Source organism: Anser cygnoides, chromosome 5 (genome assembly GCF_040182565.1).
Source record: "Anser cygnoides isolate HZ-2024a breed goose chromosome 5, Taihu_goose_T2T_genome, whole genome shotgun sequence".
Classification (NCBI taxonomy): domain Eukaryota; kingdom Metazoa; phylum Chordata; class Aves; order Anseriformes; family Anatidae; genus Anser; species Anser cygnoides.
In genome coordinates this window covers 64,262,108-64,284,682 of record NC_089877.1, presented here as the reverse complement: position 1 = coordinate 64,284,682, position 22,575 = coordinate 64,262,108, and the positions used below count along the sequence as shown (strand labels likewise).

At 49.2% G+C, this 22,575-nt stretch overlaps 1 protein-coding gene across 3 annotated transcripts in view; it reads right to left on the bottom strand.

Annotated features, from left to right (window-relative positions):
* Positions 1-20,997, bottom strand: part of NEMF (nuclear export mediator factor) — a 28,719-nt gene extending 7,722 nt beyond the window's left edge. Inside the window, exons 1-19 of one of the 3 annotated variants that reach the window (XM_066997416.1) lie at positions 20,877-20,997; positions 16,163-16,231; positions 15,397-15,499; positions 14,334-14,459; positions 14,099-14,247; positions 13,829-13,896; positions 10,628-10,714; positions 9,529-9,605; positions 8,079-8,149; positions 7,913-7,988; positions 6,810-6,872; positions 6,393-6,470; positions 5,812-6,020; positions 4,031-4,216; positions 3,486-3,549; positions 2,867-2,955; positions 2,134-2,237; positions 1,431-1,493; positions 73-185 (exon numbers count right to left, since the gene is read on the bottom strand). In XM_066997416.1, coding sequence (XP_066853517.1) covers positions 73-185; positions 1,431-1,493; positions 2,134-2,237; positions 2,867-2,955; positions 3,486-3,549; positions 4,031-4,216; positions 5,812-6,020; positions 6,393-6,470; positions 6,810-6,872; positions 7,913-7,988; positions 8,079-8,149; positions 9,529-9,605; positions 10,628-10,714; positions 13,829-13,896; positions 14,099-14,247; positions 14,334-14,459; positions 15,397-15,499; positions 16,163-16,221 — 1,785 coding nt within the window. In that variant the 5' untranslated portion in view covers positions 16,222-16,231; positions 20,877-20,997. Of the gene's footprint in view, positions 1-72; positions 186-1,430; positions 1,494-2,133; positions 2,238-2,866; positions 2,956-3,485; positions 3,550-4,030; positions 4,217-5,811; positions 6,021-6,392; positions 6,471-6,809; positions 6,873-7,912; positions 7,989-8,078; positions 8,150-9,528; positions 9,606-10,627; positions 10,715-13,828; positions 13,897-14,098; positions 14,248-14,333; positions 14,460-15,396; positions 15,500-16,162; positions 16,232-16,333; positions 16,605-20,876 lie in introns of those variants that run through there. The other 2 variants (XM_066997415.1, XM_066997414.1) reach the window with 2 other exon arrangements.
* Positions 20,998-22,575: the final 1,578 nt, after the last annotated feature.

Sequence of the window (22,575 nt, the reverse complement as noted above, 5' to 3'; positions counted from 1 at the left end):
CACTTCACCTGCAGTCCCACACCACTTCCTTCAGGTGTTCCACCCGCAAAGGCCACGCGCAGGCGTCCTCACCTGGTTGTGGGAGACCCACCAAGCACTGGTGACAACCCGGGCATCCCAGGCAGCGCTGTAACACAAGGCCATCGTGCCTGCCTCCGTCAGGGTCCGCGGAGGAATCGGTTCACCTACGACAGTCACACCCAACGTATCAGTGAATGCAGCTACATGTACAACAGATGAGGCTCCCCGACTTGCACATGCCCCCTGATCCAGCACCTGTCCTTCCCAGGGGCACGTGGCTAAGCTGGACGGACCTGGGGGCGGCGGTTGAGAAGAAACTCAACACAAGACACCGTGTGCTTGCAGCCCAGAAACCACCCGTGTCCTGGGCAGCCCCAAAAGCAGCGCGGCCAGCAGGGCGAGGGAGGGAGGGAGCAGAGCGGGTCCCCTCTGCTCTGCTCTCGTGAGACCCCACCTGGAGCCCTGCACCCAGCTCTGGGGCCAGAGGGAGTCAGGGAGTGTGGTGATAGGACAAGGGAGAATGGCTTTAAACAGAAAGAGGGTAGGTTTATATATTAGATATAAGGTTATAGGTTTTTATATTAGATATAAGAAGGAAATTCTTTGCTGTGAGGGTGGTGAGGCACTGGAACAGTCTGCCCAGAGAAGCTGGGGATGCCCCAACCCCTGGAATTTTTCAAGGCCAGGCTGGATGGGGCTAGGGGCAGTCTAATTTAGTGGGAGGTGTCCATGCCCAAGGCAGGGGGGTTGGAAGTAGGTGATCTTTCAGGTCCCTTCCAACCCAAACCATTCTATGACAGGCAGCATCAACAGCTGCTCTTCAAAACTCCCCAGCAGAAGCTGAAGCTCTGCCACTGCTCCTTCCTCAGCTCCACAAGGGAGCAGGAACTGCGCTGCTCACAGCACAAGGCCGATTTTTGCCACCTCCCGGGACTGGGGCACAGGCAGGTTTGCACAGCCGGTCTCCCACGAGAGCCATGCCGAGGCATTAACGCTTCCCTGCTGAGATCTGCACCCTCCACCAGCACCCGAACTGTTCATGCCACCTATGAGAGTCTCAGCGGGTCTCCAGTCCCTGGGGCCAGCAGCAAGCGCTTGCCCCAGAAACCTCCGCCAGTGCCTACTGCCTGTCTGCAAGCCCACCACATCCATCGCTCCTTCCCTCCAGGAGCGCAGCTGAGCAGACACAAGCAGCCACTCAGGGCTGGGAAGCATCTGCAGTTGGTAACAACTTGATTTTGGAGGGACTGACGCCCCTCACGTCCCAACTGAGCCACCTGCTGGAGCTGGGTGCTGCAGCACGGGGCGAAGGCAGCTCGCAGGGCTGGATGCAGACACGCAGTGAGGACTCCACCAGCCTGCAGTGCCCCGAGGCTCCTCCGAGCCCCTGCATCCACCCCACAACGTACCTGTCGGGTTCTTGATCACACAGCTCGTGGCTCCATGGAGGTCGGCGTGCACGTATATGTCCCCTGGAAAAGAAGTGACTCGAATCAGTCACGTACAGGGTAACTCCACGGGTCACTAGAGCTAAGGCAAGGGCTTTTTAGCTTTATGTCTGGGAATTGCCAAGGCAATGGTGTTTTACAGAGTCCACACTCTTTCAACTCTGGTTTGTGTTCCTATGATTTTCTGGTTTGCATTTTAGTAAAACTGCACCCCTAGGTCTTGAGATGGGCACAGTGTAACAACATAGACTCCTAGGTGTTTTGCCACTCCAGGGTCTCAACCTCGTGCAAAAACCGATGTGATAATGTTGTTAAAGATAATTTTTTTTATAAGAGCTGGGGGCAGTTTCAGGGGGAAACAGCCCTTTTGTCTGCAAGGAGCAGGATGGGAAGAGGACGTGGAAGTCTTTTAGTCCACCCTGGTTGTCCCAGGCAGGATCAGCTCCTTTGCTCCTTAACTGACTCTTACCCTGCGGCGCTGGAGGGTCCACTCACCCCCAGCCCTCCAGCGACAACACACACGCAGCCTCCAGGACTCATCACCACCAAAGCCCCCCTCACCTAAGGCTCAAGCTGAGAACAAACCAGACAAACCTTGCCGCGTCGTTCTCGTGCAACCGGAACACAAGACAGAAAGCCGATACGCCCCATTAATCGTGCTCACCTGGCTTCAGATAGCGCTTTACAATTATCTCATTCTGCTGCTGATCTCTCCCAGCAATAACAAGGTAATTCTCAGAACTGACGAACCACAGGAACTTCTCAAACCTGCCAAATTACATCAGTTGGGAAAAAAAAAAACACATTGGGCTAGCAGAATGTTACAGAGGTATTTTTCGTGTCAAAGTCTGACAATACGCAACTTGGTATCTACTACTTATAAACGACACTGCAAATAGTTTCATGACCATTGGCATGCCCCTGGCATAAAAACAAGACCTGGTACAAATATAACATCACTGCCAACGGTATTTTGAGATGAAATAAATACTGTCACCGCAAAGTCCAGCTGCCTCCTATTTATTTTCGTAATTTACTTATTAGACTACAAAAAGCTTTGTTGAAACATTTTTTGATCTACTGTTTCTACTTCACAGATACCGAGCTGCCGGGAAGCATCAGTAAAGTTCCCTATTTTTACTAAGCCCATCTTCCTAGCTGTGTTAAAAGCCAGAAACTCAGCTAAATTTTAAGTCCAGGTCCACTGAAAGGAACTTTCCCGGATAAAGGCTCTAACAGGATCAAGCTAGCAACTTAAAGGAGCAACTGGAAACAGACTCGATACGAAGTGCAGAGTTTAGCTCCACTTGTCAGTTAGTGAAGTCAGCCCAATGCAGCTGTTTTAAATTCGTGCACGCTCACAACACATTAGACAATGACAACGAAACTGTACTTGCCAGTAGACCTTCCTGGCTTTCTGAATGGTGGTAACCGTCTGAACTTCCTTCAGCGTCTGCTTCGTCTTCTTCTCAGCTGATTTGAATGCCTATTTAGACAGAAAGCACGACCTCGATCTGCCAGCATAGGAATCCTGAAACTGCTAACCGAACAGCAGGAAAGACGGTAAAAGTTTCTCTACATTTTTTTATTCAGAGTGCAGGCTCCCCATGCTGCTATTCACAAGCCTACGTTCCCTTGAGGCACAAGTGAGAGTGCATCTAAAATCTTCACAAATCTCTGCCCCACATCAGCAGACCCTCAGATTATCACCTATCTGATCATCCGGATTTCCACTGGTTTTCCACTCCTACCTCTGCAATTTGTGGTTTGTCAGTACCTCTGCCGAGCAACTATCTTAAGTGATCGTAATGCTAACAAAATAATACAGCAGAGGTCTTTAATCCTCAATACAGTCACCTTAAGAACTTAACAACAAAACAACCTTGTTTTGTTTTTTTTCCCTCCACCTTTCACATCTCACTGGACTACCTCAACTACATCAGGATTTTTCACTTATCAGTGACAGGGACTTTGCTTTTAAATATCATCTAAAAAAAAAAAAAGAAAAAAAAATACCTTTTCTGCAGCTTCTACTGTCTTCTGTGTTTTCTTAGCTGCGTGCCTTTTGTGATCATAGTACCTGCAAGAGAGAAGCTTGTTTATGATTTAACATGCTGGGATTTCCAATATTTTTAGAACGTATTGCTCAGGGTTCTTTACATTTGTTCTAAAGTTCAGTTCTAACAAATTTTTTTTGGCTCAGATCTTTAGTGTAGCCTTTACCTGAGAAAAGCAGCCACACGATGCAACCTCACTTCTGAGACTGAAGGAACACAGTGTTTGCACTACTGTGCGACAAGAAATAGCCACTCTGTGTCACTGTGAAGAACCGTACTTAAAATTAAAGTGCTGCAATAGCTAGAGACTAGCCACAACGCTGAGATAATAGTTTTGGACCAGGAAAACATAAATCCGAGAACCCAGGGCATCTACCCACTTCCATTTCTAATGTTTATTTTTAAAAAGCTATGCACAGAGCCTTTCCTATGACGTTATCACCAACAACTGAAGGCATGCAGAAAACTTCTGCTAGCAGAGCACACGCTCGCTGTAAGCCTTACTTTTTGGCATTGGCATACGCAGACAAACTGAGGTCAACATCGACTAGTGACGGTTTGTTTTTCTGAGGCTTCTTCAACTGCTTGTTTTTATTTTTCTTCTTTTTCCCCTTTGGTTCTTCAGTTTCTTCTTTCACTAAATCAGCATCCTCCTCCTCTTCTTCCTCTTCAGATAACACATACGGGTTTCTAAAAAAATGACATCACGTGATTAAGATAAGAGAACCAGTAAATTTTTTAACCGTAGTGCAACGCGTTTTTACTTCTAGTCTCTCATGAAGACTGGAAACGGCCTAAAGAACCCTTTTCACTAAAAAAACATTTTCACCATGCAGCCACAGGAAGGCCCCAGGACGCAGTGCAAGCAGGTTTGTATCTTAGAGTAAACCAGAGCGTGGGGAAAAAAGGAAACAAAGGCACAAAATAAAGAGTTCGCATTTCCCAATCCAAGGAAGTGATGCTTTCCAAGGCAACTTTTTCTGTCAAAAGATACACATCCATACTATCAATCTAAAGAAAAGGCCAGACTTAAAACAAAGAACAAGTCTGAAGATCTTCTTCCATGAAGTAAAGAAACGCACGACATTATGCCTGATCACCACGTGAAAAGAAAGCAGTTACGCTGTCACACTGACTCAGCGAACAGCACAGCAGTGCACTGGTTTAAAACCTTAAAAAAAAAAAAAATAAAAGGATCAGAACTGCAGAATCTCAGCATGGTTGAGGTTGGAAGGGACCTCTGGAGGTCACCTGGGCCGACCTCCCTGCTCAAGCAGGGCCCAAAATACCTGTGCCACTGTTTTTAAGCAGTTACGCTGAGCACACGTTAGATGGATTTGTATTTGCTTCTCACCAGTACATTAAATCTTGCTCTACCTGGCTATGCTAAGTCTGCATAGCAGAAGGCAGTGGAGGAGCATAAAATAACGTGCTTCATAAAAGGAAACACATCGCCACAGTCTCCTGTACTATGGAAGCATGATTCAAAACTGGGGGACTGACTGAGCTGATCAGCGCAGTGATCGCTACCTGCCAATGAGACCGACAGATGTCACAGCTGCAAACGCAGAACTCGCTCCTGAAAGCGAGTTTACTTCATATACCAACATTTTTGAAAATGAGGTAATTAAAAATTCGTAAATTAACTTTGCAACATTACAGCTTTCATACCCGAAGTTCTAGCTATAAAAAAGAAATTCTAACTTCTTTTTTTAAATCTCCAGAATCATGACAAAGTGTCAAATGTGGTTTTTAAAAACACTCCAGATACTATCTCACCGCCCGCTCTCTCATCAGGACTTCCACAAGAACGAGCATCAAACCTTGCAGCTCACAAGAGCTGCAGTCTTGAACTATCATGCTTTCAGCGGACTGCTTCTACCATCAAAAGGGGCAGGATCTCATATGAATTTTAGATGGAAGCAGAATAAAACGTACACAGTTAACTGCTGAGCGATACAATGGTGTTTGGGACCTATACTGCTGCTTTTAGGACACCTTACAATATTTTAGGACATAGTCAGCCAGACTCTAAAAATACCAAAACAAAAGCTATTACAGTAACCGAATTATTATTTTTGAAAGCAAAAAAGAAAGCCCACTAAACTAGGTTCTCTTCACAATGCTGTTAAGAAAACTTCAGTAACAATTCAGTAAAGAAAAGTTTTCTTCAGTAAAGAAAACTTCGGTAACAATTCCTAAGCTAAAAAGACGGTGGGTGTGCAACTCCCAGCACGCAGTCAGTCCTACTTGTACTCGGTACGTGTGCTCTGCAATGTACTCACCTCAGCAGCATCGTGATGTGATTTGTCTGAAGCTTTAATTCTTTGATTGCACTTGCAACAGGGTCCCCCTGTGCCTGAGCTTCCTTAACGATCGCTCCGATCTCTGTCCAGTCTATCTGGTTGGCCAGCGCGCTGCGGACCACCTGGATGGCTCGGTCAACGATCTCCAAGTTCATCTCTATAAGTTCTCCTTTTATCTTATCCACTTCCTTAAGGTAAGAAAGAAATTTACACCCAATGAAGCTAAACACATAGGAGGCAATATTAAAAAAAATAATAGTAGTAATTAATATCGAGACAAAATTCAAGAATGGCACAGAAGTGATCACAAGGCAACAGCCAACTTGTGTCTTGCAAGCAGAGCTGCACAAGCCAACTTTGGCAAGAGAGGCACAGAGCATTTTTGTAGAGGAGTAGAGACCCACTGGGCAAAAGCCCAGGCTCCCTGAGGGGCCATGGGGCGCTCACTGACAGCGGAAGGCTTCGCTGTGGGTTCTAACGCTGGCCATAGCAATCGTGACCAGCAGGTACAGCTCTTAAAGAAACATTTTGCATCTTTGTTAAAACAATCCCAGTCTTACCTGAGCTTGCTGAAGAGCCTCTAGTCTGTTCTCGTGATCCCTACGGACATTTTCAAGTTTCTTCAATGCTTGTTTTTCCTTTCAAAGGCAAGTAAAATGGAAAAATATTATATATTTATGTGACATCATATCGCCTCATCATCTAATCCCTGTAAGACACTCAGTACAGCATTCCAACAAGGAAAAACGCAACAGCATAAGAGACACAAAGTTTACAAAACACCGTTGTTACTTCAACTTTGAATACAAGTAGTTGCTGCATTATACAGTTCGAAATCCACCCCCCGACCATCATTCCGTAACACAAGCAAGTAAACACCACCTTCCCCACCCCAAGCTACAGAAACCAAGTGCCCTAAGGAAGCATTTGAAGCTCCGAGAGCCACCTCAGCTGTTCTGCCCGGGGTGAGAGCATACCTGCTGCAAGGCTTTCAGATCAATTTTCTGTCCCTCTAGCTTGGAGTAGAATTCGTCTGCTGCCTACAAGAGAAAATCATTTTTAAAAATCTCCAAGTTGCATCGACCGATACCAGCAACAAGCAGGCAGAGGAGGTTTTCCCCAAGAGAGCTGACTGCAAAGCACTCAGAGGAGACATGCTAAAACGGGGTTCGATAACTTCCTCCATTTTACCTTTGCATGAGATGATTTCAGTACTCTAGGTTGTCTCACTACAAACTGTGAGCTATACACAACAGAAAACAGCTGGCCAACCTGGACCCTCATTTTTTGTTAAGAAATGATTAAAAGGAACCTGCTGTTTCATACAGCGTGCAGCCATTTTATCTGCAGAGCAATTCTGGACCTGTCCGCCCTGAATCCCTGCTGCTTCAACAGGTCAGCTCAAAAAAAAAAACAATACTGAAATCCTAGAAACTATGCCTAAGAACCGTCCCTGATGGGATGCTCCCGTTGCCAAACACAGATTAAAACAAAAGGAGAGGAAGGTTTTAAGGCTGCTTAGGCCATCAGTGCTGTGAAGGAGATGACAGAAGTTCAGCCAGGAAGCAGGGCAGGGAAGTAACACGGGAACTCTGAAGACCAAGGTTAGGAACCACACGCAGTTACTGATTCCAGATAATGTTAACAAGTCGAGGACCAGGAAGGACAACACTCAAGGAAACGCTAAACCAGATGCCTCGGGCTTTCAAAGGGGTCGCTGCGATGACTGCTCGCCTCCGGTGAGAGCTCAGCATCTGAACTCTCCACTAACAAAGCGTTTGGCTGTCACCAGTCCTGGTCAACAGCTTGGCATGTTCCATACGTGCCCGAATTCAGCGCCACATGCCATCATTTCAGCTACAGGACCTACTAACCAAGCCAGCAAAGACAGCACTGCTCAACAGCGGCCTAAAGGCCCTATTTTACTTGGCCTTTTATGCATAAAACTTTTATCCATAAAATTAATCACCTCTTCCAAGGTCTGTGTTTTCATTATCAACTTTTGCACTGCTTTTTAATTACTCTTTTTAGCATCAGTCAATTAAAGCACTTAAGTACAGCATCAGCAAAAGCACTGTACCTTATTGAATGAGTCAAATTCCAAGTACGGACATTTTGAATGTTGAGAAAACAAGAAAGGATGAAATTCCTCATATCTGTAAAATACACATTCGATATTATCACCTGAAAACTAATTTATGTTATGCAGACTAGTAAAAAAGGAAATAAACACTTCAGATATTTACGTGTAGATATCTTCTGCGGGTTTATCTGGTTCCAGGCTTGGCTTTTTCTCCTTTTTCTGGATAATGTAACCCTAAAGGAATGCATAAATATGACATCAGCATTTGTCTTTGAAAAGGATCCCCCTTATCTTGGCAAAACAGCAAGCTTCAGGTGCTAACCTACTGATCAGCATGAGACAGCACTTCATGCTAGCTGGGAGACTTTATGGCAAAAGTAACGTGACAATGTGACATTTTATTGCCCCAAAAAAGGTGAACTTATCTTAGGAACCTCAGAACTGCCCAAGCTGAGTGGTGCAGTCGATACACCAGAAGGATGGGATGCCATCCAAAGGGACCTGGACAAGCTAGAGAAGTGGGCCCACGTGAGCCCAATGAGGTTCAGCAAATCCAAGGGCAAGGTGCTGCGCCTGGGTCAGGGCAATCCCAGATGTGAGGACAGACTGGGAGAAGAACTCACTGAGAGCAGCCCCGCAGAGAGAGACTTGGGGGTTCTGGGGGATGAAAAGCTCAACATGAGCCAGCCGTGCACACTTGCAGCCCAGAAAGGCAACCGAGTCCTGGGCTGTATCAGAAGAGGGGTGGGCAGCAGGGGCGGGAGGGGATTGTCCCCCTCTGCTCTGCCCTCGTGAGGCCCTACCTGGAGCCCTGCGTCCAGGTCTGGGGCCCCCAGCACAAGGAGGATGTGGGGCTGTTAGAGCGGGTCCAGAGGAGGGCCACTAAGATGATCAGAGGGCTGCAGCACCTCTGCTGTAAAGAAAGGCTGAAAGAGCCGGAGAGGTTCAGCCTGGAGAAGAGAAGGCTCCGGGGAGACCTCACTGCAGCCTTCCAGTACTTAGAGGGGGCTTATAAAAAAGACGGAGAGGGACTTCTTACTCAGACAGATGTCCTAACGATAGGACAAGGGGGAACGGTTTTAAACTAAAAGAGGGGAGATTTGGATTAGAGGTTAGGAGGAAATTCTTCCCTCAGAGGGCGGTGAGGCACTGGCACAGGCTGCCCAGAGAAGCTGTGGCTGCCCAATCAAGGTGTTCAAGGCCAGGCTGGATGGGGCCCTGGGCAACCTGATCTAGTGGGATGCGTCCCTGCCCATGGCGGAGGGGTTGGAACTGGGGGGTCTTTGAGATCCCTTCCAACCCCAGCCGTTCTGTGAATCTACCCTAGAGCCTAACACACAAATGCAGGGCTGGCACGCAGAACAGCGTTATCTACCATCAGAGAACAAGTGCAGTTCTCACAGGACCTACATCAACTGCTCATAAATTATTTAATTGCTGTACATTCTGTGCAAGGATTTTTTATTACCCAACACCACCTGGAACACAAGCTCCCAGAACAAGACCTGAAGCTGATAACCCCAGAACAGCCACGCTGTGAACACTAACTGCCCACTAGTTTAATTCTGCAGCTCCTGCCTGACTGATAACCAAGTTGCCCAGCTGAGCCCTACCTTTCCGCTGAAGTCATCCGTTAGGGCCATATATTCTTCCGCTTTTTCCAAAGCACTACGTACTTTTTCAATATTTTCTAAAGAGAGAGGGGGGAGGAGAGGAATATTTTAAGACACCTAGAACAGAAAGATATCGTTACGGAAACCTAGCACAACAGCAAATCAAAAGACCCAGGCATCAGCTCTTCTAAGTGCCTGGAGCAACCTGTCCAACCTAACCACGTCCACAGGAAGCTCCAGCTATGGCACGGCCTTGTCAGATATCCTAAGGGTAGGATTCCAGTATGGCTCAAAAATAAAACTGCAGATATCCTTCATCCTGTTTTTGGTAATTGTTTCAGTAATTGCTTTAGCAATTGCTTCAGCAATTACTGTTCATTTTAAACAGGAGCCTCAGTATACATTTTATTTTGGGGAGTTTGTTGTTTATTTTCTTTATATATATATTTCTTTATATATATATATATATATATTTCTTTATATATATATATATATATATATATGCACTTTTAAGACATTTCAAGTTCCATGAAGAAAGACCATATGAATGTTAGCAGTTTACAAAATAAAACTGCAGAGAAAAGCATAAGCCAGTAGCTATAAGCTGTTTGTTATAAAGTCGATCTATTACAGCACCGTAAAGCAGCGGAAAGTAAAAAATCTGTTTGATTTACGGCAAATATAAAGGACATAAGAGAAATAAGACTACAGAAAAAATCTATTCTGACTTTAAAATTTTGCAATAAATTTAAAGCCGCTACTTTATCAAATCCCCACCATGCCTGTTATAGCTAAAGGAAGACTTTGATGCCAACTCCTCCCTATAGAATTCTTGTAAAATATCCCTTTACATAGCCAAAGTTCACCTGATGTTCAAGGTAGTGTCTCATAAAACCACTGACACTATCGGACGAGTCTAATGTTCTGTTTCAAGAGTTTTAATATGAACAAGGTTGGTCCCAACCTAAAAACATTACAGCATATAACCATGTGGTCAGAACTACAGGTTTAAGGATTACTCATCTCTTTGAAAAGAATACTACCCAGACATGAAAATGACCAAATACATGCAGCCTCTAAAACATTATTTTCTACATACCTTTATTTTCCAGATTTTGATCTATTTTGACAGAACCAGAAAATCCAGCTTCTATAAGGCAGTGCTCGATGAGAGTGGCTCCATAAGCTACAAGAAAAAAAAACCTCTTTTATAGAGGTGATTCTCCATGAAAACTGTATTCACATTAAAATCATAAGAAGAGTTTCAACAAGCTACGGCCAGGAAACGACAGTCATAATCCTTGGAGAGACTGGGGAGAGAAAGGGCATTGTGGTCCTGAATTCAGAAGGCAGGATCTATGGCAGGCACGTTATCAGGGCTCTCACAGTGGCCCTCAGAAACACTCGCTGGTGGGCAGAGCTGACAGGTCTCAGCTTATGGCGGTGAGCTTTTACAGACTTCGGGATGCTTAGGTTCATCTGGAACTGGAAAAGATCGAGGACTGAGCGAGGATATACAGGAAGGCTGGGCTTCGTGTCGGCCCAAACAAAATGAAGCCTTTAAAAATTTAAAAGAAGGTAGGAAAGGAACTGAAGAGCGTAGGAAACCCAGTAAGGGTGGAAAACCACCTGGTCTGGGACAAGGCAGTACAAAGGGTGAAGTCATACAGACCGTGCAGCTTCAAGGAAAGAAGTGGGAAAAAGCTGTCAAAGCCAAACGTGAAACTTGAGTGACAGCGGAAGCAGATGGAGCCCCATTTGAACAGGGCATAGAGAAACAGCAAATGAAAACAGATAAAAGATCCTCCTCTAACATGCTTTAAGACAAAGAAACAAGCTGGGCCCCTGGAAAACCACCTCTAACTGAGGACAGGCAAAGTAGAAATGAGGAAAGAAGACAATCACTGGGACAATGCAGCACCAAGCTTAGGATGATGCAGGTGGCCTCAGAGAAGGTGAGCAGGACCTCGGCATCCAGACAAATTAACAAAATAACCACATGAAAATAAATAAATAAATAAACAGCGGTCACGGGGGAATGAAAGCCCAGGCCTACACCAGTGGCAGGCCTGCTGGTCACCCCAGCGTGCAGTGGGACAGCCAAGAGATTGTGAAGGCAGGACACAGGACAGCCAAGTCAGACTTCCACCACCCAGTCTGCCTAAACGGATGCCACATCAGGGTATGAGGCTGACACGAACATTTCAGACATCATTAGGAACTGTTTCGTGGCATAGGTAGTCAGAGAGCTTCTCTCGTTAACCCACAGTCTGATTCAAATACCACCGTTAAAGAGCTACAGTGACAAAGCGTACTTGAATTCAACATCCACGCTAGCACAAACTGGTCTTGAAACTATTGTGTTGTAAATTCTTCTTAGCCTAAAGCCTAAAACCAGTCGAGCTTTGTACTAGATACAGAAGAGACAGCACAGCTCTGCATTTTGCCTAACAAATCTACAAGACCATTAAAAAGACTTGGGAGGCCAAACAGATACGGCCTATTCCGATTTCCAGAGTTAGCAAAGCTCATCCCAAAGCTCTCAGAGAGGAGAAGCTGCCACCAGGTAACATTTCTGCTTGGGAGCAAGAACAGGTGGCTCTGTGCAAAACAAGCTCCGCTGTCGCTGAACACAAAAGCGCCAAGCTGTGTGTTGGGAACTTTTGGGAAAGGAATGGTGAGCGGAATGAGGGACACCAGGCCACAGCATCAATCTGTGGTGCTCTGCCGCTTTGAACGTTAGGTACGCTTTTAGCTACCCCGTTTCAAAACAGGTAGAGCTAGAAGAGGCGCAGAGAAGGACAAGTATCAGCAAAGGCTTGGAACAGATTCTGTACAGGGAAAGAGTCTGAAGGCTAAACAGTAAGAGCTGGTCGGCCTAGAAATGACCAGGACATAAAACGAGTGGTGCAAAATTCGTAAATAGCAGCTGTTCGCCTTCTCTTCAAATGCAGCACTAGAGCACCAAGTAAAATTGAAGAGATCAGTTTCAAAAAAATAATAAAAAAAAGGAGATGGCTTTTCATGCGGTCTGAAAGCAAGTGGCAGTCCTCACCACAGGACACTGCAGAAGTTCATACAGGCTCAAAAAGAGATCGGGTAAACGCATGGAAGAAAAATCCAACCCAAGCTATTAAATGCAAGGATGCCTGCTGGTCAGTGCTGTCTAGAAGTCTCTAAAACATGTAAGTACTGGGATGGAGAAGCCGTTCTGGGAAAATACCAGAGTTTCTGTTAGGGCTACAGGCTAATGACTGGGCTGCAGGCCCCGGCCTGAGTTTAAGCTGACTGAGTAAGATGCGAGGAAATGGAAAACACAACATCAGAAACCCCTGCACACAGGAGTCACCAGCGTGGGAAGCGCACTAAGTTACGTGGACACCCGGAGGGATGGTCGGGCTTCACAGGTGGTTAAGGAAGGGGTGTGAGAAGAGGCCAAGCTCATGGAAGGGAACAATCGCAGACCTTTTAGAGAGCGGAGCCTTGCCAGGCCTGAGTAACCAGATCAGTAACGCTGTAAGGCCAAGGCTACCTAGATCACAGCACCAGATTTGGGTCCAGGTATCACAAAACCGGGACCAGTGGGAGAAAGCAGTTGGCAGCAGGCTGTTATTTAGGAGAAGGCCAAGGCGGAGAAAGAGAGGAACAAAGGTGGTGAAAAGGAGAATCAAGAAACGGGGAAAGCAATACTTAGGTCTGCAAGTCACAGCCTTTAAGCTGTTCAGTGTGCCTGCCAGGCACCCTGCACTTGATCGGCAGTGCCAAATCAGCAGAATAAAATAAACTTGTCCTCACCATGTCATACCGGTCACATCTATTCTGTGCTCAGGAGAACTGGGGCACAGGGTGCTCTGCCTGCCTACCAGAGAACACCCAGACGGACAGAGCAAGCACGCTGGTTTTACCACAGCAGTACTGGTTGCAGGACTGGCAACCCCCAGCCACTTCCTAGCGTCCTTGCCCTGCCTGTACGTTTAACGCCTCCTGTTCAGTACCACCAAAGACAGGACGCTGGGCAAAACGCATCACATCAAAGCTCCAACAGAGCTGTTCTCAGGCCTTCATCCCTGCAGGATCGCAGCAAGGCTCATTGTGCAGCTTGCTTTGAATAATAAAAAAATAAATAAATCTGTTTTCAAAGGCTTCTTTTTCTGTTGTTTTCCAAACATCCATAAAAGCAGGCTGTCATCAACAACCTCAACAAAATAAAGACTGCTTGAAGTTATTCAAATTTTCAGCATCATCCAAACAGAACAGACATCGCCCCCATTTCATTTCCAAGTGAAACAGAATTACTTACGAAGATGCGGGTTAAGAACCCTCTTCAGCTGCTCCCCTTTGGGTGCGTTTGATATTATTTCGGTTAACCTGCAAAAGATAATGGAGAGTTGCCATTCCAAAGGACAACGGGTTTTAAGATCCCGTTGTATTGCTTAGAAGCAGCAGAACATTTTCAGTATTAGAAGAAATACAAAACAGCTGCAGTACGTGAAAAGACCGCCCACAGATACAGTACCTTTCACAAAGTAATTGGGGTTTATTTCAAAACACACCACCTAAAAGCGGCTACCTTTCCACGGTCGGCAGAGGCGCAGGTGCTTTTGCGCTGTCGACTGGGTACCGCTCCCGAACCGCAAACCGGACATCATCCGCCTCATCCGTGCGAAATCGCAGAATGTTCAAGATGAGGTATTCGTGGTCTGTCAGGACGATGTTGCCCTGCAAGAAACACCACGGGGGACCATCAGCCAAGGCCGTGCTCGAGCGCTTGCTTACAGGGAACGCGCGTGGAGCCTCGCACTCACCCTGTCGTACAGCTCGATGATCAGGTGGTAAGCAGCCTCGTTGCTTCCAAACTGGAAGTCCACGATTCTGTCTATGCCCAGCTGCTTCACGCTGACCAGTCTTCGGGTCTTCAAATGCTTACGGCACTGCCAATAGCAGAGAGAACATCCGTGAGATGGTGCTAAGAGCCCTGCTTGTGACGTTTTATACTGAAATATATTTGTTGGTTTTCTAAGCTATTGATCCCTCCTACAACACCAGCATCTTCTTTCTGAATACAGACACTGGAAAGGTGAAAATCTCAGTCTCACTAATACAAAGATAAGGCAGCTCTTAGCAAAAATAATACCACCTTGATATTTACAGGTAATACAATTGTTCCAGGTTCTTACATTAAGTGATTTTTGCCATTAAAACTGCTATTTGTTCAGCCGTTATTCAAAGCGAGGTCATCTATGTCACCTCAACAAGTGAGCAGCTAGTTAAAGTCCAGAGAGTTTGTACTGCAAGGAGACCCAGGATTAACCCCGCATCAACAAAGGACACAGAAAGCCTCCCAAGAGAGTCTCTGGGGAGCCATTTCAATGAGGCCACATCCAGAGGTGGCAGGCTACGCAGACCTGACCTGTGTGAGTCAGCCCTCGGGCTGCATCCCCACAGACCTACCTACAGGAATGCAGCCCAACAGCGTGCAGCAGGATCTGAACCCTCTAAGTCTGGCAGAACGAACAGAGGGACTCTATTAACGTAGCGTGCTGTGCCCAGGACCTACACATTTGGACAATCCAACCAGAATGACGAGGACTTCACTGCAGTAAATTCTGAAAGGTCTGGGTGGCACCGAAAACGTTCAGCAGGTTAACACTAGTTTTCCTAAATGTACACGCTCATTGTTTTGGGCACCGAGCATCAACGACGTGATCCTAGAGCCACACGTGCTCCTTCCTCACCTTCAGTCACCTGCCCAATTAGGATCCACCAAACAAACTCTTTTAGTATTTTCTTCTGTCTCCAAGGACAGCACATTAATGTTGCTTTCTTTAACCAGCTTTCTTTTCAAAACGAAACTGCACGTTGGCTTACCTTCATTGCAAAGCTGGATGGCATCATGTTTTTTGGCCACTCGAACTCCGTCGTGTGAATCCGTATTCCAGACTCAACCAGCAGCGTGGCCTTGCAGTCGGGTCTGTTAACAAAACAAAGATTTACCGCTTGGTACCTGAGCAGCCACCTCGTGCCACACACCAGGCTGCACTGGGACGAGACCACAGCACCACAGCCAGGAGCGCACCACCCACAGAAAACACCAAAGCCAGAGGAATCCATCAAACAGTGCCGCAGCCACACTGACAGCAAAAGGATGCCCGCATGTAAAGTTTATAGACAAAGGGCCAAGCAAAGTGGTTTTGAAGTCAGAAATTCCCCAGAGCAACTGGAGGCAAGGAGGTGATGCTGGGCCCAGGTGAGACACAGTGCAGCGGACAGGCTGGGGACAGCAGTGTGCCATCCCCCCCACCTGGCCTGGGCGCTGCTATCGCCCCAGAACTGAGGCTCTGCACTCCTAAACGCCTCTCCTACTCCCCCACAGAAAGAAATGGGGACGGTTGTGTGCTTTTACAGAAAATCCTGGGGCCTTCTGTACCTTTCCTGCAGCATTTTGCCTGTTTCACAACTGTACGTATGCTATCCCCAGGGACTTCCAAAGTAAAAGTTACCGTGTTTTAGCAGAAAATGACAGGATTCCACTGGAAATTGATCAGGAAAGCCAAACACCTGTCAGCAGCAATGCCCTACGTGCAAAAAAGTGCAGTTACAGTAACCAGGTAAGGGAAGTTACAGCCATTCTTACTTCTGCAGGCGGATGAGATACGTCTTGTTGTCCACATCGTAAACATTGCTCACTCTCATTCCCAGCAAGCTGCCAAAAAAACAAACAAAAAAAAAGGGGGGGCACGTTTAGAAGAGCACACAAACCACACCAACTCCCCGTGACGCTAAACGTGCAGGCGGCCGAGTGCACCAGAGGCAGAGCCAGGAGGCAGGGCTGGGGGCGCAGGCTGCCCGGGCAGGGGCTCCGGGTCCCGCACAGCGGTCCCGGTGCGGTCCCGGTGCCGTGTCCCCCCCCCCCCCCCCGGTGCCGTACCCGCGGCGGAGCTCGGCGAGCAGCGCCCGGATGTCGATGGTGCCGAAGCGGCCCTTCATGGCTCCGCCGCCGCCGGCCCGGCCCGGCCCGGTGCGCATGCGCCGCCGCCGCCTCAGCTACGGGTGGCGGCCGAGCCCCGGCGCTGCGCCCCGGGGAAAACGGCGCGGGCGGGCCCGGCAAAAAAAAAAAAAAAAAAAAAAGGAGCCCGCGTCTCTCTGTGTTGCCCAGGCTACGCTGCAGTGGCTATTCACAGGCGCGGTCCCGCTACTGACCGGCACGGGAGTTTTGACCTGCTCCGTTTCCGACCTGGGCCGGTTCACCCCTCCTTAGGCAACCTGGTGTGCCCCGGCTCCCCGGGGCTCACCATATTGATGCCGGCCTTAGCGCGGACGCCCGCTCGGCATAGCGCACTGCAGCCCAGAACTCCTGGGCTCAAGCGATCCGGCGGGCTCAGCCTCCCGAGCAGCTGGGACTACAGGCGTGCGCCACCGCGCCCGGCCACCGCTGCCCCGCGTTCCTCTCAGCCTCGAGGGGAAAACTGTGCCTCCAGACCCCGGGCTGTCCGCAGCACGGCGTCCTCTCCCCCACAGGCTTCCCAAAGATCCGCTTGTTAATCCACGTATTGTCTCCCAGAAGCTCAGCTGTCAGCCAAATAGAATCGCAGAACCATTAAAGTTGGAAAAGCCCTCCAAGATCATCTGCTCCAACCACCCCCCTACCACCAATGTCACCCACTAAAGCACCACGTCCAACCTTTCCTTGAACACCCCCAGGGACGGTGACTCCACCACCTCCCTGGGCAACCCGTCCCAACGCCTGACTGCTCTTTCTGAGCAGAAATGTCTCCTCATTTCCCACCTGAACCTCCCCCGGCACAACTTGAGGCCGTTCCCTCTAGCCCTATCACTAGTTACCTGTGAGAAGAGGCCGACCCCCAGCTCCCCACACCTTCCTTTCAGGTAGTGAAGACTGGAAGGACCCCAAACTCTCACAGGGAAAATACAAACAAAAACAAACAAACAAAAAAATGTTTGGAGTGATAGCTCTAAAACCAGAAAAAACAGTGATACGCCATTTTCCAGTCTCCCCCCCCAGCAACGAGCTGGCTGCACTCCCCGGGCTCTGCCCCCCCAGCCCACCGAGGCCTGGCCCACGAAGCCCCGAGGAAGGCACTCTGCGGGCTCTGAGCTGCCCCAAAGGAAGGGAAGCAAGCCCCCTCCAGGGCAGCCTGTGCCTCCTTGCCACAGGCCCAGTGTTCGTTGCCTCTCGCGCAACCATTTGGGGTTGTGGTGCCAGTGCTTCGCTGTAGGATCTAGCTGGGGCTAGCAGAGGATCAGCGGCATCTCCTTGATTGGGGAATTTCTTTAAAAGTTTTCTGGCACTCTCCCTCCCCTTTTAGAGATGCCTGTTTCTTTCCCCTGTTCCTCTGTTCCCTGTCAGTAAGCCCCCCGTGTGACGTGCCCTGCTCCCCTCTCCTGGCTGGCACTCCCCAGTGTGTCAGTGGGGCTCGTGCCGCAGCGTTCCCAAATCCCGACCCCTCGCTGCCCGTTCAGCCGTCCTGAAGGCACAAAAGGAGGCTGGGTCCCGCTGTCTTGCCCAGGCTGCGCTGCAGGGTCTGTTCACAGGCGCGATCCCGCTACTGATCAGCACAGGAGCTTTGACCTGCTCCGTTTCCGACCTGGGCCGGTTCACCCCTCCTTAGGCGACCTGGTGCCCCCCAGCTCCCCGGAGGACACCATATCGATGCCGACCTTAGCGCGGACGCCCGCTCGGCACAGCGCACTGCAGCCCAGAACCCCCGGGCTCAAGCCGTCCGCCAGCCTCAGCCTCCCCGGCGCTTGGATTACAGGCACAAGCCACCGTGCCCGGCTGGTTTTCAGCCTTTTGCAGATTCCTCCACATCCATCCTGTACGGGCTCTGCTTGGCCACACAGCGGCAGTGGGGAACTGAGAGACAGTCCTTGTGCTGCTTGTGTTTTACGATTAAAAGTGGATGGAAGAATTTTTAATCATAAAGTACACAGGACAGACGTTTCTGAGCACAAGTAGATTTAAGCAGCTGAGAAAGCCCAGAGTTCTCATTTTGAGACAGAAGAGGCACGTCGTGACATTCTGTTTTCATTTTAAGCCAAAAGAAGCGCGCTGGGGAGCTGTCTCCAGGACAGCTCAATATGCTTCATTTACTGAACAGAGGGAGAGGGGATAAGAGTTGTCCCACTCCCCGCTTTCTCTTACAGAGGATGGCTTCTCAATTCATTTCCTAAGAGTGGGAAGCTCAGAGCTGAGGACACAAACGAGCTGTGACAGCAAATACCCAAGGGAGGAGGCTAATGAGACGCTCCTGGGAGCCTGGGATCAGTGTGGAGCAGGCTGCCCAACCTGACTGTGTTCAAGGGACGTTTGCTGACTTGCAGGTCTGCAGGGTCTCTGAGATGGAAACATGATGGGAAATTCTACTGCCTGGGATTTCCCATGTTCATAGTTAAATTCATTTGGATACCAAAGGTTTGGCTGAGTCCTGAACTGTGACCCTTCACTGCTGCAAGAAACCAGGATGCACATAACCAAAACGTGAGCACACATGAATGAGCGAGGTTAAACATCTGCAGAAGATGCTTGTCCCACACCAGTATTACTTGACCCTTTTGTGCTTGTTCCCCAGGACAGACAGTGCCAGAGCTGCCAAGAGCATGATCGGGTAGGGGAAAGGTGCCAAAAAAGGCTGGGTCCCACTCTCTTGCCCAGGCTGCACTGCAGGGTCTGTTCACAGGCGCGATCCCGCTACTGACCGGCACGGGAGCTTTGACCTGCTCCGTTTCCGACCTGGGCCGGTTCACCCCTCCTTAGGCGACCTGGTGCTCCCCAGCTCCCTGGAGGACACCATATCGATGCCGGCCTTAGCGCGGACACCTGCTCAGCACAGCGCACTGCAGCCCAGAACCCCCGGGCTCAAGCCGTCCGCCAGCCTCAGCCTCCCCGGCGCTTGGATTACAGGCACAAGCCACCGTGCCCGGCTGGCCGCAGCTCCTGCTGCCTCTGCTCTCCATCACGCAGGGACCAGCGCCTCCAGGCTCTCCGTGGCAGCAGGATGCATTAATGCTTCCACAGCACCCAGGAGAGGAGAAGCACAGACTGCGGGAAGCAAAACTTAGCTCTTCGAGTGAAGATTCAATGCAATAATTTGCTTTAGAATGGCCACATTAAGCTTTACAGAAAAAAAAAAAAAAAAGTGCATGGTCCTGTTCTAGGATGTGTCCAGAGAGAGCTCCGAATTTCCTGTGATGAGGCACTGGAGAGAGACTAAGAGGCAACCTACTTGCTGCAGTGAGTGCTTGGGGCTGCAATGAAGTAGTCTGATTCCCAGAGGACATAAAAATAACAGAAATGTAATGCAAAGAATAAAATGCAGGAGCTTCTTGCCTTTATCTGTTCACTGCTGCAATAGACAACTGTCTAGAAGTATCTTCACCGGGCATCTGAGACCTCCCCTGTGTATTTTGCATGCCAGAGGACTGTCCGAGGGAGCTCCCTCAGACATTCCCTGAATTTACATACTTATATATATATATTTATATATATAAAGCACCTATCACCATATTGATAAACACTCTTTGGAACCACTCTGATGGCAGGGGTAAGAACAGGAGTTGGCCTGTTAGTACCTCAGCACTTCTGTTTCCAAGCTGGGCTGTCCGAGGGATGCTGCAGGCACCTCTCACTGCCTCCCACGGAGACCAAAGCTTGGAGCCAACATGCTCAGATAGTGAAGGCGGCCTTTGGTCTAATCCAGAAGTGTAAACTGTGCTGCACCTTGCCTAACATATAGCTAAGGGTGACCCCAAACCATGCACTGCCGTTGCCAAAAAGGCCTATTTTTTTCTACATCCTTCCCAAGGTACAGCCATGCCTCCTACCCAAGACCAGGCCCACCAGCACCCACTCAGGAGGCATCAGAGCACTTCTTCCAGCCTGCCTGACCCATGTCAGCAGAGCAAAGCCCAGCATCCACATCTCAGAGCAGGCAGAAGTGAGGTTTTCCCCAGTCTGCCCAAGCCTGGAGTCACTGAGTACGTTAGTGCTGGGTGGCAGAGACACCTCGTTCCATGCTCCCGTTATCGATTCAAGGAAGAGCTGTCAGCGACAGCTGGAGTGGTGGCTAACGGCATTAGTTAATGACTGTAGGGTCCTGGGCCTGAGGAGATGTAGGCTTGATATCCACAAAGAGGCGGCAGAGGCAAGCTGTCTGCACAGAGACACCACCCAGCACCTGCCTGGTGTCCCCTCCTCCTGCCAGCAGCACTGTGCTGTGTTGTCCGGCCACAAACGCAAACTTTTTACCACAAATGCACACTCTTCATCACGTGGAAAAACCTAGCAGGAGTGGATCGAGATAGCAGGGGAGTGAAGCTACCTATTTTACCTGAGGAAATCTGGCAGGAACGGGCCTGGAGACCGAGGAGGGATGGGGCATGGCCGGGATGCAGAAGCAGAGTCCTGCGGCGGTGCCAGCTGCTAGCAGAGGTGCGCCCTGGCATGTCTTGGCCTCCAAACAGCTCCTGAAATGACGAATAAGGCCACTCAGAGCTGGAAAACCTCGGCTGCCCCGCAGTACAGCCTGCAGCACCTCACCGGCTGCTCCGGGCTCCCTCAGCGCAGAGCCGCTGCCCCAAAGCCCCTCTCCTCAAAAGGAGGCAAAGCTCACGCTGCCTTTTCCCCAGAGACCCTCTGAAGGGGGGCTGAAACACTCCCAGCACGGCCTCTGCAAAGCCACACCACGCGGAGCTCCTCAGCAGGACACCAGCATGGCCCAAATCACCTGGGCAGCAGCGATGCCCTGGTTCGAGATCCCAAACCCCCAGGGCACAGGTCTCCACGGGGCAAGCCACCACGACCAGCCCAGCCCTGGAGGTCACTGCTGCGCCTCCTGCCTTGTTGCTGCTGGTAAATACAGGGTGTGAAAACACACACGCTAAAAAAAAAAAACAGGGAGTGAAGGAAAGGCCTCACAAGTTATTTTTATATTTTTGTTAAGGCTTCATGATTTTTCAGGCCGACATTGTCACGGCGGTAATTCAGGATTATGGAAATTCGGTCATACAGCAATTCCCACCTACATTTCCTCTGTCTGCTCCCAGAAATAACCTGTGCGAGGAGGAGCCTGCTTCTTTGCCAGCAGTAACTGCAAAGGCATGGCAATGGACTTCTGGTACAAAACAAACCCAAACAGCCTGGAGGCCAAACTGTTTCTCCTGCGGGGAGGTCACTTCGCAAGGGCTCTTGCCCGCTTCTACTGAGGCTGGAGGACATCCATGGAGACCACGAGGGCTTTCTCCTGATGAGAAATGCAGGATTTCTGGTGGTTCTCCGGGTCCTCACTACACCATCCCAGCACGCAGAGGGGCTAACAGAGACCTCCTGCACCTGCAGCCCTCGACAATACCCACTGTCCACCTTTACTCCTGCCCCCGCAGTGTTACAGTAGCCTCGTGGGAAGGGGCTGAGGATCTGTTTAATGCTGAGCTACCGACAAAGCCCGTGCTGCAGACTGAAGCTTCAGCTTCCTGGCCCAGCCCCGCTGCGGTTGCACAAACACAGACATCGCAGAATCGCAGGAAATACGGCTGAGACGCCCCGGGGGGACCATCGCCGCCACTCCCTGCCTGCAGACCGGGGTGACCACAGCCCGTCACTCGCGGAAAGTGCTTCTCTGACTCGTCTCCCCCCAAAAAGATGGCACTCGGCCCGCCGTATCAAATCTCAGTGATAAGAAAACCACCATTGGCATGCGCCCGTGCTACCAAGGATGTCATTTGTTTTCACAACAGAAGAATTTAGCCAACACAGATGCTAAAACCAAAGCACTGTTGCATTGCCCTGTCCTTCCCTGGGAGGCCACAAGGATCTTTGAAGGAGATCTGTGCAGGTCTTTTCCCATTTCGCTCTGCAAAAGAGGAGAAGAAAGCAAGATGAAAGTAAGCGTGTGAAAATAGGGTTGGCCTGATAACCCAAACTGACTGGGAAGGTAAATTATATTTAAGGGATAAAAACAGAGGGGGGGGGGTTATCTAATTCCTTGAGGTTTGCTTATCTGCCATGAGGCTGTTACGTAAAACGTATCA